Source organism: Brachycentrus maculatus, unplaced genomic scaffold, assembly GCF_059751285.1.
Source record: "Brachycentrus maculatus isolate JH-2025_06_01 unplaced genomic scaffold, ASM5975128v1 h1tg000586l, whole genome shotgun sequence".
Classification (NCBI taxonomy): Eukaryota; Metazoa; Arthropoda; class Insecta; order Trichoptera; family Brachycentridae; genus Brachycentrus; species Brachycentrus maculatus.
This window is the reverse complement of record NW_028281326.1, coordinates 433,439-452,218: the sequence shown is the minus strand read 5'-3', so window position 1 is coordinate 452,218 and position 18,780 is coordinate 433,439. Positions and strand designations below refer to the sequence as shown.

Below are 18,780 nucleotides of genomic sequence, written 5' to 3'. Positions count from 1 at the left end.
AAAAATTAGTGATTTTCAACATAAATCAAAGGAATGTATTAAAAGTCTCAACATTTCAAAATGATGGAGTGCCATTTGAACCATTGCGTCCAGATAATGGTCAGAACATTCATTTAAGTCTTTTTAATAACAAAAAAATAATTTTTGAAATATTTTCTAGCAGTTGTAATTTAACATGTAAAATAACAATTGATAATAAAGAATAGAAACAATTACATTTATAATAAAATGTATACGTAATTCAATAAATAAATCATAAACTTTACTTATGCCTATAAATTATCTTATACTATCTATCTACTACTCTATTCATAGCTGAATATTGAATAACTTAGATAGCTACCATTAGGTACACGACCTGTCTTTCCAGTAATACAATCACAATCAAATTTCCCTTTTCACAACTTAATTCTAAGCTTTGGCCAAAATTTTAAACAGTTATTTCAAAAGAGCTTTCACTATAAATAAAGTAACTTTGAAAACTTTTTGAAGGGTGCATATCATACAAAAATCATATTCTGTATTTCCTGATAGAAGTGGAAGCTTTTTTCTCTTCAAACATGTTTTAATGAACTAACATTTTAAATACTCTAATATACCTTTTATAAATGAAGGTAAAGTATATTTGAAGTTTTAATCTTGACCTTTTGTATAGAAAATACACATTTAATTTAGCTAAATAAAGGATTTCAACCATGTACACTATGTGCAAAAAATGTAAGAAAAGTGGTTTACGATATTTACAAATAATTCATTATGTTAGATAAGATTACATTTCAATTACAGCGCTTTGCACTTTTTGCTTTGCTTTGTATTTTTTTCTTCACACAATTACAATATTTTAACTTCTCTCAGATGAAAATCACTCATTAAAATAGAAAATCTTAGTTCATACTAGATTTTGAATTTAGCAGACGAATTGATGTTTTCGATTCCTATTTTAAAACAATATTCATTTTCTTTATACATATATACTGTATATGTGAACACCCAAACCTCGCTTAGCAAAAAAAATCACTAATTACTTTTTTCGATAACTTACAAGAAAAAAATACTTAAAATGATTACAGCAAAAGTGCTGTTATCATTTTACAAGTGAAAAGTTTTGTTGTTTATAAATGTCACCATAAATATGATAAACATTGGTTTTGTTATTTCTCCATCCATCACACATTTATAGATTATTTTTCAGAGAAGGTTTGTAAAACGAGGTAAGAGTTTTTTATGGTATAAAAAAATTAAAACCATAAAGTGCTAGTCAAATTGAGACCAGTGTATTGCAAGTATCTTAAAAAGATACATATTTAGCTTTTACTTATTTCTAAACACAAAAGCCATTAAATCATAAAAATATTTACCTAACTGTTGAGTTAATACTACAAAGGTACAAGCCAGTGTGGTATTGATATAAATATATCTATGAGATATTAATGTTTTCTACAAGAAAGGGTTGTTTTTCTTATTCACGCAGTTTGTGCCAGTCTGCTATTTGACGACGCGGAGAGTTGCAGACTTCGTTCCAATGGTGTAGGGCACTTCCGATAGCTTTTGTTCCTCCAAGCTCCAACCTACCAATAACCTGGTGAAGAAAAAATTACAGTCATTAAAAAGTAATTAATTGACCCTACATATAAATCATCCTACCCATACATATTATTTTTAAACAAGTCTAGAGTATAGAGCTGCTGCCAATCAGTCTGCTGGTCTAAACAATTATGTATGAGTTGCCAGTAACAAATGACTAAATGAATAAATACTGAGAAATAGTTGAAATTACCAGCTAATAGGAACAAAGTATTATGTAATAAATTACCTCATTCTTGGTCACTCTGTCCCAATCAAGCAGTAATAATTCAAGTGAAACGGAGTCAAGCCCTTCTCCTCCTGCCGGAATATCAAATACAAAACTCTCGTTGAATACCGGATTTAGAGTCCTCTTTTTCACATGAGTCTTCTTCTTCGCTATGCGTTGTCCATTGTACAAAAGGTACATTTTTACATACCTGTAAAAAATAACAAGTTAGTATAAGCTCTAGATACTACCATTTTTAGATTTTTTTTAGTTATTGTGTATGTACATTGTATGTATTATAACACATGAAAACATTTGCTTTTAATCTTTATAAGGGAATGTGGGAATATAGTCTAGGCATTTAGAGGGCTGCTAATCACGCACAATTGTGCACATTCTGCCCATGATTAGATATCTATTTTTACTTATATTTTTTTATATATTGCATGTAACAAGGAACAAACCAAATGTGGATTCTACTACCATCTGTTGATTTTTTTATAAAGTAATTATCCTTCTAATTTCTCATTCGCAACCAATGGTACAGAGGACACTTCATCGCATTGCTCAGTATTTTATGAATTATTATTTATGTGAAAGCATGGCAATCATTCCTGTGCTTTGGTTAGCAATCCAGAATGATATTGCATATTGTTTTATACAGTATCTGAAACTAAACCTTTTCAAGTTGTTTATTATAGATTCTTCAATGTCCCTATTAACGTAATTATAATAGTTTAATAACAATTCCATGCGGGTTAAATCCAGCATTTTGTACAAAGATTTGAATATACTCAAAATCTTGTTTAGATTTTTACTTCAGGACTGAGAAAGGTAGCATTCGTTTGTAATTTTTGCCCGAGTGAATATAATAAGCATAAAATATCTGTTTTAAATTGAAATAACTCACGGATCAGCAAGTCCAGTAACATCCATCTTTGGTAGATTTCTGGCCTTCAGAAGTACAACAGTAAGTCGATTAGCTGCTGGTTGCCAACAGAGGGACAAAAGCATCTCTCCACGGCCTTGTGATCGGATCTTATGTGAAAAAGCATATACATTGTTATTCAAGAGACGTCACGTGAGAGAAAATACAATAAAATGACAGAAGAGATTTATTATTTACCTTCAAACTGCGTGGTTGGATTTCTCGACACAAAGGCAGTGACTGTGATGTAGTTTTAGACAAATCTACACTGTTCAGTGCGCAAAATACTTCTCCAATGATGTCATCACGAGAATACCTGTAGTAAACAATTATACCAATTATTATAATGAGTTATAATTTTTTTTTATAATTTTTTTTATAATAAATAAGAGATACAAAAGATTATGCTTTGTATTAATTGATGTATTATCCACCTCCATAGTGTAGTAGTTAATGAATTTTGTTACCATGCTTGAGATCCCAGGTTTGATTCCGAAAGTTGTCAAAATAAATTTTAGTGATTTTTTTACTATCACCCTTAACTGGTACGCAAGTGAAAGACTGATCACATTGCTTTCATGTAAATAACGATCATGATAACACTGGGTCTATATAATTTAGTACCTAATGCACCATTGGGTGCGGATGAAGGTTAATAGAAGAAGAAAATTGGATGTAAATAATTATTGGAGATTTATCACACTCACATATATTTCAATAATACCCCGTCGTGCATTATATGAAGCACGAAACTGACTACCCTGCTTTCATTTAATTAATGATCAGGTTAAAATTAAGTCTTTTTGATGAGGCGTCTATGTACCATTGAGTGCAGATAAATGTAAGATTATTAATAATATTGGATGTATTTTTTGTTATAATATTAAGTGCACATTCATTTAAATTTACCTGTCAAAGCTGAGAACCACGAAATGCAGAGTGATAGTTTGCAGCTGGTTAAAGTTTATGCCGTAAAATGTAAAGTCTTCATCATAAACGGGGTTCCTCGTTTTACGCACAACCCTGGAATTAAAAATATACAGTAATGTTGGTTTCTGTTACTATTACAACTGAGTAAATAAATAAATCAACATTTTTCATTACCTAGTTTTTACTTTATGCTGTTTATCAGGTAAAAGTTGCAGCTTTACATAGGGATCGCTTGAACCAAGATTGGGATCTTTTGCTGGTAATTCCTCACATTTGACAACGGAGACAATCAGGGAACTCTTTTCATGTTTGTATCTGTAATAACCAAAAATAATAAGTCTCATTCTGAATAATACTGAATAGTAAAAAATAGGTTTAAAAAATTGTTTATTAATAATTAATTGTCAGTCATTCTCTTTCACTGTTAACAAAACTGTTTGACTTTGAAAGTACCCATCACTGTGAACAGTAAATCTGCCTTTATAACTATTATGTACCGTGGAGCATTTGAATGCTAAACTGGCATCACAGGTTCCATTTCCGTCAATTGCAAAGTTAATTCAAGACATATTTATATTTATTTGTCTTTAAGTAAAGAAGTATTGAATAAAAACAAGATTTTTTGACATGGCATTATTCACAGTCAGTTCCCCTGTTATTCAAAATCATTAGCAAATATCACAGCCATGAAATTTGAGGGATTGCGTCCTCATTCCGCTCCGTATTATGGTGACAAGAAAACAGAAGAGGGGAAACATATCTGTGTTGCCAATCAACAAGAATAATTTTACATCATTAAATGAACAGTTTAAAATATTGAAACTCATTAAATAAATAAATATATTTACCTCAGCTTAAAATGAAGCATACCCAGTTTAATAATACCATCTTCAGTTTCAATGACTCCATTATCTCCCGGTTTAGGGACAACTTCAGACTCTTTGGCAGCGGATCCAGGAAGTTCCTTAAATGGTGTCGGAGGAGTCTGAGCTTCCGCAGCGCCCTTTTCTGTCTCCGAATGGTATGAATCCTTCATCGGCTCTTGTGGGGCTGGCGGCGTTGCCGGAGTAAGACCTCCAGTAGCTTGCTGCTAAAAATTGGACCACCAATTTGAAATTCAAGCTTAATGACATTCGGAACAGTTCCGAGTACGAACAAAAATGTATTCAAATACTTAGTCTAAGTTGAGATAAGTTCTGGGTAGGTAATGAAAAACTGTCAAATCTAGCAAACTGATGATAATACTCACTAAGGTACTTACAAAATCTATGCAATAGGGATATCAATAAAAGTGTATAATATTATACACTGTGTAACTTTCTGTGTAACGTAATTACTTAAACCAGTCAGTGCTATGTCGTGAGCCCTGGGAATATACAGACTTCCGCATTTCCTTCATATAGGAAATATATGCTTTATTTTAGATGAGACGCTTAAATTTATATTTTGAGAAATTTCATTTGACAAAACAAACGAGGTTGCGTCCGCTTTGGGTTTTTTATACATGGCTCTTTAGCAACGCTAATTTTGTAATAGGATTTATTGTTGTGTGGATCTTTTGTTACAAGGGAAAACAATTTAATGGGATTAATGAATTTGAGCAATAATGTGTGTGAGTGAGCGAATATGAATGTATGCAAATGGGTGGGAAGATGTAATATTTCAAATATTCTAACTCACGGTGCCAGGGGGCGTCTTGGCAGTACCGGTAGGGCTTGGGGACTTCTTGAGGTAGTGGGTGCCCCCGCCGGGACTGCGCACGGCCGTGGGTCGCCGCGGGGGGCGGAACGCCAGGGGGCGCTCGGGGCCATGACGCTTGCCTGGAGAAAACAATTCATTATTACACTATGAATTTAATTCTCAGCAATAATATATAGCAAATAATAATGATAACCATCATACTACTGACATGCCTGCTAACACATGAGGCAATGGGAACATTAATTTGGTATGTATGAGGCATCACATATCATCATCATGAGTTGGTACTTGCATTTTTAAATAAAAATGGGAGCCTTTAATTAAGTACGTATTGGACATACAATCGAAAATGTAGCTACATTTTTAAAATAAAAATCATATATTTCTTCTTCTTCTGCCTTGTGGCCTGTTTTTAAGAGGGATTAGCCTCCTGCGATGTCGACTCCCAGCCATCGATCCATCTCTTTGATGGTCTGTCCGAGAGTCGTCTACCTTGGGGTTGGCCGTCCAGCGCAATATGGGGGAGTCTAGATAGTTCCATTCCCTTCACATACTTACATACATTGTCTCCTTTATTGCCTTCCCCACCTAACGACATCTTCGATCTCGGATATTTCCCTTATCCTGGCGTTTCTTATTCTGTCTCGCAGACTGTTGCCAGATATGCTCCTTAGAGTCTTCATTTCTGACGCTCTAAGCGCGTTTTTTGTGATAAAAATTATCATTAGTAATAATATAGCCAAGCCTGCATCATTTACATATAAACCAGTGATGGGATTCAAAATTTTCAAGAACCGACTGCCTTTTAGGTACTACCCCCCCTAAAATAGAGCCGCCAATAATTTAGCAATGTTACCAATATTAAAATAACTCCATTGTTTTGGTGACGTCATTCATTGCCAACTTACGAAAATAACGTTTTTTCGAAGGCGAATTTTCCAAAAGAAAATGATAAATGAAAATATTAAGTATATCGGCTGTTATAAACACTTCACGAGTCTAATACAATCCTTTATAGGTTGAGTATGTTAAATTAGATATTCCTTCCGTCTGACAAAGATCCATTAGCGTGATGGGTGTAAATTCGCAGTCGAAAGAGTTCGTGTGTCAAAAAATGCGCATGTCAAAAGTGACGTATACGCTTGTCGTTCCGCGTCTTGTATGTAGGTACTTTTGACAATTAATAGGAGTACGTGTAAAGGCAGCATTTTGTCAACTCACCCAGCTTGTTTTGGGCAGCAATGTATCGCCTGCGTAGGTGAATGCAAATCCCAATCAGGATCAGAACTATCAGTATTATTCCAACTGCGATGGCTCCCAACACTTCATTGGATACTAGAAATAGAAAATAATGTCATCAAACACACATTAGAAAATATGTTTAACCCTAGATTACGAGATATTCGTATTATTTACGACGGACATCCAATCTATGGCGAGCACCGAGACAACACATCGCTCACTCCTTTCAAGAATGTCATAAATCAAAAAACTTGATTTTTCAGGAGAACGTTTTTAAAGTTTAAAAATATGATACAATGTATTAAAAATAAATATCAAGCCACTTTTTGAAATTTTTACTGTGCAACAGATCTTTTTAGGTAAAACCTGAGGTTTTTTCTTCATTTGAAAAATATTTTGTAAATTTCAAAAAATAATTAAACGATACCTTTTCTTCAAAATGCAAAAGAACACTTTATAGTACATTTTCTGGGGATTCCGAAAACATGCACAACTGAAAATTGACGATTTTTGATTTATGAAGGTGCATTTATTTAAAAATTATTATATATTTAAAAATAAGTCGAAATAATTTTCTTAGCATACCTTTGACATTTAAAGTACAAATACGTAATAAAACAAGTTTTTGTTGCTGATAAAGTATAGTAAAACTAGATTGGAAAAACGTCTTTTCTTTGTAAGCACGAGTTCCGTTTTTATCAAATCCTTAAATCACACGTAATGTTAATAATTTTTCATTTTCAATCTCAATCGATAAAGCTCTTTCAAGGCTCTTTTCAGGAATGTACGCGGGACTTTCGTTAACAATAAAAAATGTTATGGTATATATTTTTGAATGCCTCGGCAATTTTTGTGAAGAAAAATACTCGTTTTCTGAGAAATTATATTTGACATGAAAGAAAAATGTACTATGTACATGTAAAAATATAATAAACTTGGTGTAAGTTTTAAGTATTAATCTTATTCTGTAACTTTCCTATTTGTATGTTTTATATTTGAAGCACTAAGTTTGTGATTTTCTATTTTATAATTAAAATGAAACATTGTTTTAAAATCACTATAAATATTTTAATAAAACTTAATTATAATGTCTACCGGTTTCGAAGCTAACCGCTTCTTTATCAAGACTGATTAATACTTAATAATAGTATTAATCAGTCTTGATAAAGAAGCGGTTAGCTTCGAAACCGGTAGACATTATAATTAATTTATAATAAAATATTTATAGTGATTTTAAAACAAAGTAAAATTTAATTATATTTCTTATTTGTGTTTCAGTCTTCTTAACTATAATCCAATGTCCAAAAATGAGAAATGGAAATTACTCATCGGGAATTTTATATATTTATATATATATATATATATATATATATATATATATATATATATATATATATATATATATATATATATATATATATATATATATATATATATATATATCTATATATATATATATATATATATATATATATATATATATATATATATATATATATATATATATATATATATATATATATATATATATATATATATATATATATATATATATATATATATATATATATATATATATATATATATATATATATATATATATATATATATATATATATATATATATATATATATATATATATATATATATATATATATATATATATATATATATATATATATATATATATATATATATATATATATATATATATATATATATATATATATATATATATATATATATATATATATATATATATATATATATATATATATATATATATATATATATATATATATATATATATATATAAATATATAAAATTCCCGATGAGTAATTTCCATTTCTCATTTTCTCTTCTCTAGAACAATACACCCTACAAAGGTCTTGATCGTTACATTTCGCGTTGGCGTAGCTTAATGCTAATTTAATTCCAACAGATTTATCTTAAAATTATACTCCAAAAGCTAAGAGTCCAAAATTCTTAAGATAATTTCAAAGGAATTTAATTAATTTGTAAGTGAAGTGAAGATTCACTCAAACACAATATTCGTTTTTGATATGCCATTTTATAATATGGTAAAACCTAACCGTGGACATTTAATCTTAAGAGGTGGGGAAATGAAAAAAATACTCGTATATTATGTAGGTATTTTTGTCCACTGTAAATCTGGGTAACATTGAACACTTCTTACTACAAATTAAAAAGTCTCTGCTTAATAAAAGCTTTCCTCATCCAACCATAGATGCCTCTAGTGAACTCGCGCATACTGTGTTACCAGTTTGACAATATATCTACAAGTTTCAAGAATTTGAGTAGTGAGATTGTCAAGCATGTGTAAAGTTGGTTAAGACAGATCGAAAGCCCTGTAAATACCCAGACTGCTGTATTCTCTTTTATCTATGTTGAGATGTCAATAAAAATAACTCCAAGCGGACAAACTCTGATTTTAAGAACAAAGATTTGGACACATTTAAAAATATGTATTGTGAAGAAATTATTGTATTTACTGTGATGCATCAGTAATTTGGCCTAGTAATTAATAGCCCGCAACTTAATTTTCTTTAAACCCAGGTTACATATAACGTGTGTGAATCTTTTGCTTAAAGAACCATTTTTGTATTGAAAAATAATTATATTTTTCTTTGAAATAAATTTATGGTTTTGAAAAGAAAAGAGTTATTAAATAGTGAGGCGTTAAAAAATGATAAAATATATTTATTCGCCAGATTCCTATATATTTCTAAAAAAAATTGTGCGCGGGTGTGACTCTTCGCGCAGCCGGTCGTTTACTGAATTGTATGTTTGTGAGTACCCCCTTACGTATCTAAAAAAAATCTAAAATATATTTAGATTTTTCAACGTCACGCAGAAGTTCAAACGTACCTAGATTTACTGATTTTATTTGCTTTGCTAACGGCAAAATACTTAATATATTTCTGTATTATATTATATTTACTCGTATCATACTTGGGTAATCTAATTGAAGCACTTAACCGTATCACAAGAGCTTTTACGAGCACGTATACCCTATAAAATCGGTTTGCGAACATTCAAAAGATAAAAATTGTCGAATTATTTTTAAGTAGTAAAAATATTTATAATACTTTACGGAACTTTTATCATATATTTTTTTGAATAAATAAAATTAACAAGACATTTGAATTATTTATTAGAATACCATTTTGAGTGTGTTTTCATCATGTCTTTGGTGAAGTGCCAGTGATTCAAGAACAATATTTCGAAATTGGTTCATATATATAGAACTTCTAAGAATTTGAAAAGTGTGGTTGTCAATAATGGGTAGAATTGGTGAATGTTACACGTGTTTAAAGTGATAACTTAAACCAGCCTACGATGGTCGTCAGCCCCGTTAATGCCCAGACTTCTATATTCTTCTTCATCTTTGATGAGATGTCAAAAAATGATATGTATAAGAATGTTATAATTATACTTTTAGAAAGACTATTGTTTTTTTCTACTTGATAAAATTCACAAGATTTACAAAAAATACAACATATGGAGTGTATGGAAGCAGCATGGAGTTGGCAAAAGAAGGTTGAAGGTCTTTAAGACGAATGTGCGGCAAAACGATGTATGATAGACGTTTGAATGGTGAAATAAGGAAAGAATGTAAGCATTATCGATAAAATTAAGATACAATATGAGTGTTGAGATGGTTTAGACATGTGAATCGAATGATTGAAGAAAGAATACTAAAACAAAATTAATGGGCGAATGCTCGAACTCCCACCAGTATGATGATGTCGGTAACTACGAAACCCGAAACTGGTCAAATAAAATATATCGTAGTCATACACGTAGTCATACAGGAGAAAGTGACCAAGAGCATTTTTTAAAAAACGTGATCATTGACTATTTGATATCTTACTAGCTTAATATTGCCCTGAAAAAAATCCAAAAGGATTTTAAACTTGGAAGTATAATATATAAACTTGATAAAAATGACTAATTGTATTGATATTTATTTTCTTGCCAAGCAAAAGTGACTTGAATGGCCCTCCTGAACAATTTACGTTTTGTTAGTTGGTCACTTTCTCCTGTACGACTACGATATGTGGAAAAAACTTTGACGTCGCCCACCTTATCAAGCTGATATACCCTGGGAATATTAGAAAGAGGGGTAGGGAGATGAATGAAAATTCTGCACAAAAAATATACTTAAATTAATTTAATTAAAAATATCAAAACTATATGAAAGCGACTTTAACTTAAACTAATCTTAAATTGCTATCTTAAATTAGCTTAAAATTAATTAATCCTATCTTAAATTAAACTTATTCTAACCTTTGGTGAAAAAGATGCGCCGTAATTCTGGGGTGGCCGTGATCCTTTGTGAAAAAAGCTGCGTCGTTGGATGCAGGGATGAGGTTCTTCTTATGACGGGCCGCCGTGCGATGATTCTTGCTTCTTATCTTCTTCTTCTCCTAGTAGAGCTTCAGCTCTTAATTTGAGGCTTATGACCCGGCGTGGGTTTGCTTTTGATACTCCGGATGAGTAACTCCTTTTTTTCTATCTTCTCTCTCCCTGCGTAGAGCTCCCGCTCTTCTCCTCACTTAAGTCTTAAAACCTGGTGTAGGTATGCTCCTTCTAACTGATTTCTCCCGACTGCTCGATCCCCCTGATCTCTCCCGACTGCTGCTTACAACTCCTCGATCCCATTGATTTCCCGAATGCTCCTTCCAACTCGTTTCTCCCGACTGATTGCTCTCAACTGACTATTCCGACCAGTCCGACTGGTCGGTCTTTTCTGATCCGACGGATCCCTTCCAACTGATCCTTCCAATTGTTGGCTTCTAAGTCCCCGGCTTCCAAGTCCCCGACTTCCAAGTGCTCCGGCTTCCAAGTGCTACTTCCAAGTTCTTATTCCGACCAGTCCGACTGGTCGGTCTTTCCTTTTACGACTGATTCCTCCCAACTGATCCTTCCAACTGTTGGCTTCCAAGAGAGACTTCCAAGTCCTACTTCCAAGTGCTATTCCGACCAACTGCCGGCTTTCAAGAGGGCGATCCCACTGATTTCTTCCCGTTATATTCGGTTTCTCTCCTTGAAGATCACGCCCTCGAAACCATTTTTCATTGGCTGACGGTGCGCTTGTATCCACCCCCAAAATTTTCAACGTCTAGACATTTCAATTAGCCTTAATTTTATTTGCGCTATATCGTAAACAAATGCTTTTACTATAATCATAAAAACCGCCGGCAAATAATCCCTTTACAGGCCAGCGGGTTGGCGACAGTTTTTTTTTTTTATGATTCAAACCTTTTAACACATTTTAATTTTACGACAGGTAAATTATAAAAGGTCGGAGCCATAAAAAATATTTGAGCGCACAGAAAAAAAAATTACCTAAGACTAATTAAATTAAACGATTGATAATTGATTATTTTTGCCAGGCTAGAGGAGAAACGTGGTTTCACCACGTCAACTTTATTACGTTATTTTTATTATTTTCAGAATAAACTGATATTATATTATTTTATATTATTATTTCATCAAAACTTGGCACCATCAGGTATGTCAGCAATGTCTAGTCTGGCGAAGATATGGAAAAATCGGTCCATACTGAGGAGAACGAAAACCCGTCTAGTGAAATCTCTTGTATTCTCCATTGCGCTGTATGGAGTGGAAACATGGACACTGAGGAAAAAGGAAAGACATATGCTGGATGTGTTTGAAATGTGGTGCTGGAGGAGGATGCTGCGCATTCCTTGGACTGCAAGACGCACAAACGTCTCCATTCTCCGCGAACTGTCAGTGACAGAAAGACTCTCCACGACTTGCAGGAAAAGGATTCTGTCCTACTTTGGGCATATCGCCAGAAAGAACGAGAAGAGTCTTGAAAAACTGGTAGTAACAGGTACAGTTGAAGGCAAGCGGGCAAGAGGACGGTCTCCAACAAGATGGACAGACCAAATAAAGGAATTAACCGGATCCTCGCTAAACGCAGCCATCAAGTTGGCCCAGGACCGGGAAGAATGGAGAGAACTTGTGCACCAAGTGCCTGACATTCCAGAAGACCACGACGCTCAGCATTGAGCAAGAAGATGAAGAGAGATGTGTGAGGAGATGCATGAACGTGGAAGAAGCGAATAATGTTTACAAAGACAGAGTTGTGTGGCGTTCTATTCTCTCTGCCTACCCCTGCGGGGAAGCGGCGTTATTGTTACTTAGTCAGTTAGTTAAAGTAAAGTAAGTAAAAGAGTTGGCCATCTAACATTGACTAAAATGAAATTTGAATTGACCAAAAAAAACTCATAGGGCACTGCGTCATATAAACGCAGTGTTATCGTGATCGTTTAAACATGAAGGAAAGGTGATCAGCCTTCCGCTTCAGGTACCAGTCCAGGGTAATATTGAATAAATATTACAGTGAAAAAATTTAGATATATTTTTTTAAAACACGTATGTCTGAAACGATGAAGCTCGGTCACTAGTCATTTTAAATTTATGTGGAAAAAACTATACAGTTGATATTTTATTGTTTTATGTTATTAGTTTATTATATATAATTGTTAACGTTTGTTCCAGAAATAAAGTAGCAATCAAAAGATTTTTTTTTTATTTTTTATTTTATTTGTTCGGGAATTGTACAGCTTTACATATAAAAAATTACATAATAAACAATAGTTTCATTTACAATAATAAACATAACATTACATTTACAAAAATAGTTACGTTAAAAAAAGCCAATTAAACAATTCCACACTTATGTTATAATAACTATTAAAAAACATTCAGAGATTAAAAAAAAGGGTATAGTATAAAAAAAAGACATAAATAATACAAAATAAAATTAGATGTACGTAATATATATTATCCAGTATAAGTACATGAATTCAAATTTAATTTTGAATTTAATTTAAGACGGTGAAATTAATAGAATACGCTCATTAATTGCTTGCCGTACCGTTATATTGCGAAACTAGTTTCCACAAAGCGAAAGCCCGTCAAAGCTCGTCAAATGTAGCTTTGAGAGGTACTCACTGTAGTAATACGATTCTATCAAACGCAATTTCGAGAGCAGATAGGAAATATTATAATTATTTAGTATTCAAGGTACATTGACGTTATCTGAATATATGTAATTGTAATATAATATGAACGAGGAGAGATTAGGTTTCCCATTTCAAGTCTTATACATGTAACATTATGACAGATTAATAACTTTTTGTGTTTGTGTGTGTATGTACATGTTTTATATATGTTTATATATATATATATATATATATATATATATATATATATATATATATATATATATATATATATATATATATATATATATATATATATATATATACAAGGCTTTTTTTTTTTAACAAAAAAGGTCCTGAAACTCACTTCATGTCAAGCTTTTTATTAAAAAAATATGTATTTAAATATCCTTTTTATCATTACAATACTATATTTTATAATTTTTATGAATTATATAAATATATATATTGTAATTACGTTAGCGCAAACATTGTTTCGTCTTTTACATATTTTTATGAGGCAAATGTGGTTGGTAATAGAAGCAGAGAACGACCGAGGAAAACTTGACATGATCAAGTATTTCAAATACTTGAAAGTGGTCAGATTAAGAGTCGGAATAATCGACCGGTATGTATGAGAAGATGCATGAATTTAGAGGAAGCGAAGATTAGTTGCAAAGACAGATAGGTGTGGTCTTCTATTCTCTCTGCCTACCCCTATGGATTAGCGGCGTGATGGTTAGTTAGTTCACATAGCTACTTTCCTTTCCCGAAGCCTTGTACTTGTGATATTTTTTCTTCAGTTAATATGACATTTCATACAAACTATGATTCTTACATTAGATACAGAAAACATTTATTTTAAAATTCTCTCAGCCTCATTCGGTCATTCTTCAAACATTCAGACATATTATCAAACCCTTATACAATATACAATTTTGGGACTATTTTTTTCTAAATATCTTATTTTATACTTATTTCTAGTAATATATTCATGATTTTTTTAAAAATGAAATTACTGTATTCTCAAAATATAAAGGCATTATATCGTTAAAAATTAGCAAATGTTTTTTTTACATGCCTTTTTACTGTACTGTATCTTTAATTGCTTTATATTTTACACTTTGCCCTGTGTTGTCTTATTTGTTTATAAGTCTTGTTAACCTTAACCCCATGTCCTAAAATAAGTTATGGAAATAACTCATCGGCAATATTACATATATGCCACTTATGTATGTAATATATTTAAATAAATAATATTAGTCTCTTTTTTTATAGGTAACCAGTTGAGATATTCTTTAATTTCTTTTACATTCTTATATCTTTTTTTCTTAAAAACTATTCTCATAGCTTTATTTCGAAGAATCTTCAATTTATTTAAATTTCCTTCGTAATAAATTATATCCATCATTGCCACATTGCTAAGTTGTAAGCTTTAACGTTTCCCGGCCGTATTAAAGTTATAATTGAGTTGACGACAAACGACAATGTAATTGGGGAAACATTGAATAACTTGAGTCAACAAAATAATCCTACGCGTATAAATTACATTATTTAACCTCTCAAACTTTAGCGTTCACGTTCAATGGAAGTTATTTATCTATGTTCTGGTAATATGATTTGTTTTTCTTCCCCGGCCTTCATTAGGTACTGAGAATTTCAACCCCTAAGGGAAGCCTTCCGCGAATCCCTTTCTGCCAAAGAAAACTAATTATATTAAGTTATAAGTACCAAACTAAGGACTGGTGGGCACCTCATAAATTAATAATCACGGTTACAGCTCAGCTATAAAGGATGGGGAAGGAAAATAGTGTCATCTCTCAAATAAGTAAAAATGATTTTACTTTGCTTTTGAGACCCTAACTAGTCCGCCTCCGTAGTATAATGGTCAGCAAGCTCGGCTACCGTTCCGGAGGTCCCGAATTCGATTCCCACGGAGGGGGTTAGATAAATATAAGTGATTTATTTACTCTAATATTTGTTCAATATTACCCTGGACTGGTACCGTATAATGGGGCTACTTGAACTTTGATGTGTTACTTGAGCCCAGAACAAAACTATACTTAAAAAGTATCGTGACAATAAGTGTCACCTGTCAGGGAAACAATGAATCATGTCGATACGTTCATTATTGTAGACCAAATACAGATTTTTTTTTGTACTGGGCTCAAGTAACACATCAAAGTTCAAGTAGCCCCGTTCTATGGTACCTGAAGCGGAGGACTGATCACCTTTCCTACATGTGTTAACGGTCCAGTGTATATTTAAAAAAAAAACTTATTTAGGTATTACTTAATTATCTCCAACATGCGCTGCTGCGGGTACGTTGAGTTGAAGAGACGATCGCAGGATAGAGGCGCATGGAGACTGACCACGAGAGAAGCAAACCAATCTTCACACAGATTGTAACCCACGAAGAAGAGATTTATGTTTAGCTACTTAAAACTGTGACCAAAACACAATTAACATTCGAAAGTACAAGTAAGATAAAGTAAGCGGCGGATATGTATGAGGAGATGCATGAATGTGGAAGAAGCGAAGATTTCTTGATAAAATAGATTGGTATTGAGTTCTTTTCTCTCTGGCTACCCCTGCGGGGGAGTAGCGTATTGGTTAGTTAGTTAAGAATAAAAAAAATGATGCAGGGATTTTTTAGAAGTCCTTTGTAATAGCGTTTTACATATTTTCACGGACTTTTAACCATTTTTCATCTCCCTAAAGCATGCATCATCCTAATATATACCCATTTATGTATAGCCTTATGTAAAATTAAGTGGCGTCGTGATGGCAGCGTCGTGACGCAGTCGGATAAGAGCTCAATCTGCATTCAATATTTGCATTAAATTAATAAGCAATATTGAACAAATCAAGTGTGTTATTTTAATAAAGTTTAAGACTCAAAATGTGGGGATGATAGTGGATATATTGCTCTAATGTTTTATTAGTGTTTAACGCATCTGGCTACCATGCTTGAGGTCCCGGGTTCGATTCAGGGGGGTCAAAATAAACATGGGTGGTTTTCACTTTCATATTTTTTTTTATATCACCTGAAGCGCAGGGCTGATCACCTTGCCTTCGTGCAATTAACGATCAAGATAATACTGTTTCAATGATGCAGTGCTGTATGCACCATGGGGTGTGTATAAAGGTTAGAAGAAGTTAATTATAATGAATAAAAATATAAGTCAGTTGGGAAATTTTGCTTCTTAGCAATAACCGCCAACGTACAGTTATTATGTACAAGAAGTTTAATAAACAAATAAATAAAATACTAGCCTAAAAAGTCTTCAGGGTAAAATGCTATCAAATAATAATAAAAATAAAAGAAGACGGATTCATATGTATACCCAAAGAAATATTTCATAAAGTTATCTCAAGAAAATTAAGATTTTCTTTTTTTTCAAACGTGAGATGGAGATTTTTCTTCATAAAATGTTATATTGTAGTTTAAACACCTACAATGTCTCAATAAAATACCCATTTTATATTATAATCACATATTCATATAATAACTTATTCAGAATATATCGCATATTTATATTAGCTCTCGTCTAAGAATATATATTCAGAATTATTTGATTCATTAAAAATATTTAAACTATATTAAGATCACCTTAAAGAATGCTAAAAAATATTGATGAAATATATATTTTCGCTATCATTATCAAAGACATTATTCGCAAACATTTATTTGTATGCATTCTCAAATTTTGCTGAAAATATGGATTAAGTTAAGAAAGGGTGGAGAATCGAATTCAAGTCTTCAAATATAAAGTTTATGATCCTGCGACGGAGTACAGTCTCACTTAGTTATACATATACACCCCATTCAGATGGTCTCAGATGATGCAAAAAGACATACATAATATGCACCCACTTCAAAAGGAGATCAATATCTTCGCCGTTCTAGTTTAAGAACAAACAATCAAATTTCACGGGATGATATTGAAATTGTTAGTATAGGGTGTTCAGGTTCGTTCTCGTCTTAAGACTGCGACACAGCGACCTCATTTTGAGATGAAATTTTCCACTTATACCTTGCAATGGCGATGTACTATTGCGTCTTGAATTGTACTTATACTTGTATTTATCATTACAATTGCAACTTACCAGTATCAAGAGCTGTGATTTCCGGTCCGTCTTCTAACATCTTCATGATGGTTTCGTTAAATTTACTAATTTATCTCAAAATTCAACGACTGACAGTTGTATCAAGAGCGAAAATGGGCGCACAGAACGGATGTTTTCGTCACAAACAATAAGTTGGTCCAAATGTCCATCACATGTTAGCACTTTGGTTTAGGGGAATTATCCCTCATTCCAGATCGCGTTGAAGGGAGCGGAATTGTTTGATTTTTCTCCTGTTTTGGGGTCGGGAAGGTTTATTTTATGTCCAGTTACTGGAAGGTTTAGACGTTGACAGTCGCAACCGAAGCACCTCTGCCCACGCAAGTGAGAGATAGGCAATCAATAAGGTGGCGCCTGCGCGGGAGGGCGGTTGGAGTGGCGCCGGTGCGCCCCAATAGCGTGGTATACCAACACCGAGCACCTACGACCGCACTTGTGCGTTTTACGTGCGGTAGCCGCATCCTTCGCAGACCATCAAAGACCATGCGAGGCATGGAAATGGGTATAACTGCGCTTTTAGTGGCGTATGCAAAGATGCATATATAGTACATGACATTGAATGGAATTTGTACACAAAAAAATTTAAGAAATTAAAATGCTAAAAAAAATTTAAATGAAACATGTCAATTAAAAAAAAAATATTTATAATAACAATGAATTATATCAACTTCAAACGTAAACAATAAATTATAAGTGTAAGTTCCTCTCCAAGCACAAGAGCTTAGCCTCTTTATTGGAGGAAACAGAGTAATTAATTTTAAGATTGTAAAGTAGAGATGTTTAGAAAATGAATTAAATTATTAAATAAACTCACTTTATTAATTTTTTTAAATGTTTTTCCATTTTCACACTTGAATGTGAGGCATGAAGTTGGCAAAAGAAGGATGAAAGTAGACTGGATGCATTCAAATCTGAACAATCTAACATTGCTTATCACGGGGTTATCAAGAATGTACCTGCAAAGGTGACCAAAACGTTGGCATGAAAATATATCTATACACGGTTTAATAAAACAATGATTTTATCTTAAATGCTACCCTGAAAATTTCATGTTTA

General features: G+C 32.5%; 1 protein-coding gene across 2 annotated transcripts; it reads right to left on the bottom strand.

The window, feature by feature from the left end:
* Nucleotides 1–523: 523 nt before the first annotated feature.
* Nucleotides 524–18,061, bottom strand: Syt4 (Synaptotagmin 4). 2 transcript variants are annotated; one of them, XM_088273513.1, is made up of 10 exons: nt 17,707–18,061; nt 6,573–6,686; nt 5,331–5,470; nt 4,499–4,740; nt 3,825–3,965; nt 3,630–3,743; nt 2,919–3,036; nt 2,703–2,830; nt 1,814–2,003; nt 524–1,579 (listed from the first exon to the last, which is right to left on the bottom strand). In XM_088273513.1, the coding sequence occupies exons 1-10, from the start codon at nt 17,750–17,752 to the stop codon at nt 1,460–1,462; spliced, it is 1,353 nt and encodes a 450-aa protein (XP_088129639.1). In that variant the 5' UTR covers nt 17,753–18,061; the 3' UTR covers nt 524–1,459. The 2 variants fall into 2 exon arrangements, with proteins under 2 accessions (XP_088129639.1, XP_088129640.1); XM_088273514.1 differs by having other exon boundaries at nt 815–1,579; nt 4,499–4,737; nt 17,707–17,904.
* Nucleotides 18,062–18,780: the final 719 nt, after the last annotated feature.

What these genes read in the sequence shown, in the direction of transcription:
- Syt4 (XM_088273513.1), bottom strand. Translation starts at nt 17,752, where the DNA reads ATGAAGATGTTAGAAGACGGACCGGAAATCACAGCTCTTGATACTG. An exon ending in AATCACAGCTCTTGATACTG is followed by an intron (nt 6,687 to 17,706) that starts GTAAGTTGCAAT and finishes TTCTATTTCTAG; the next exon opens with TATCCAATGAAGTGTTGGGA. An exon ending in ACAGAGTGACCAAGAATGAG is followed by an intron (nt 1,580 to 1,813) that starts GTAATTTATTAC and finishes TTTCTTCACCAG; the next exon opens with GTTATTGGTAGGTTGGAGCT.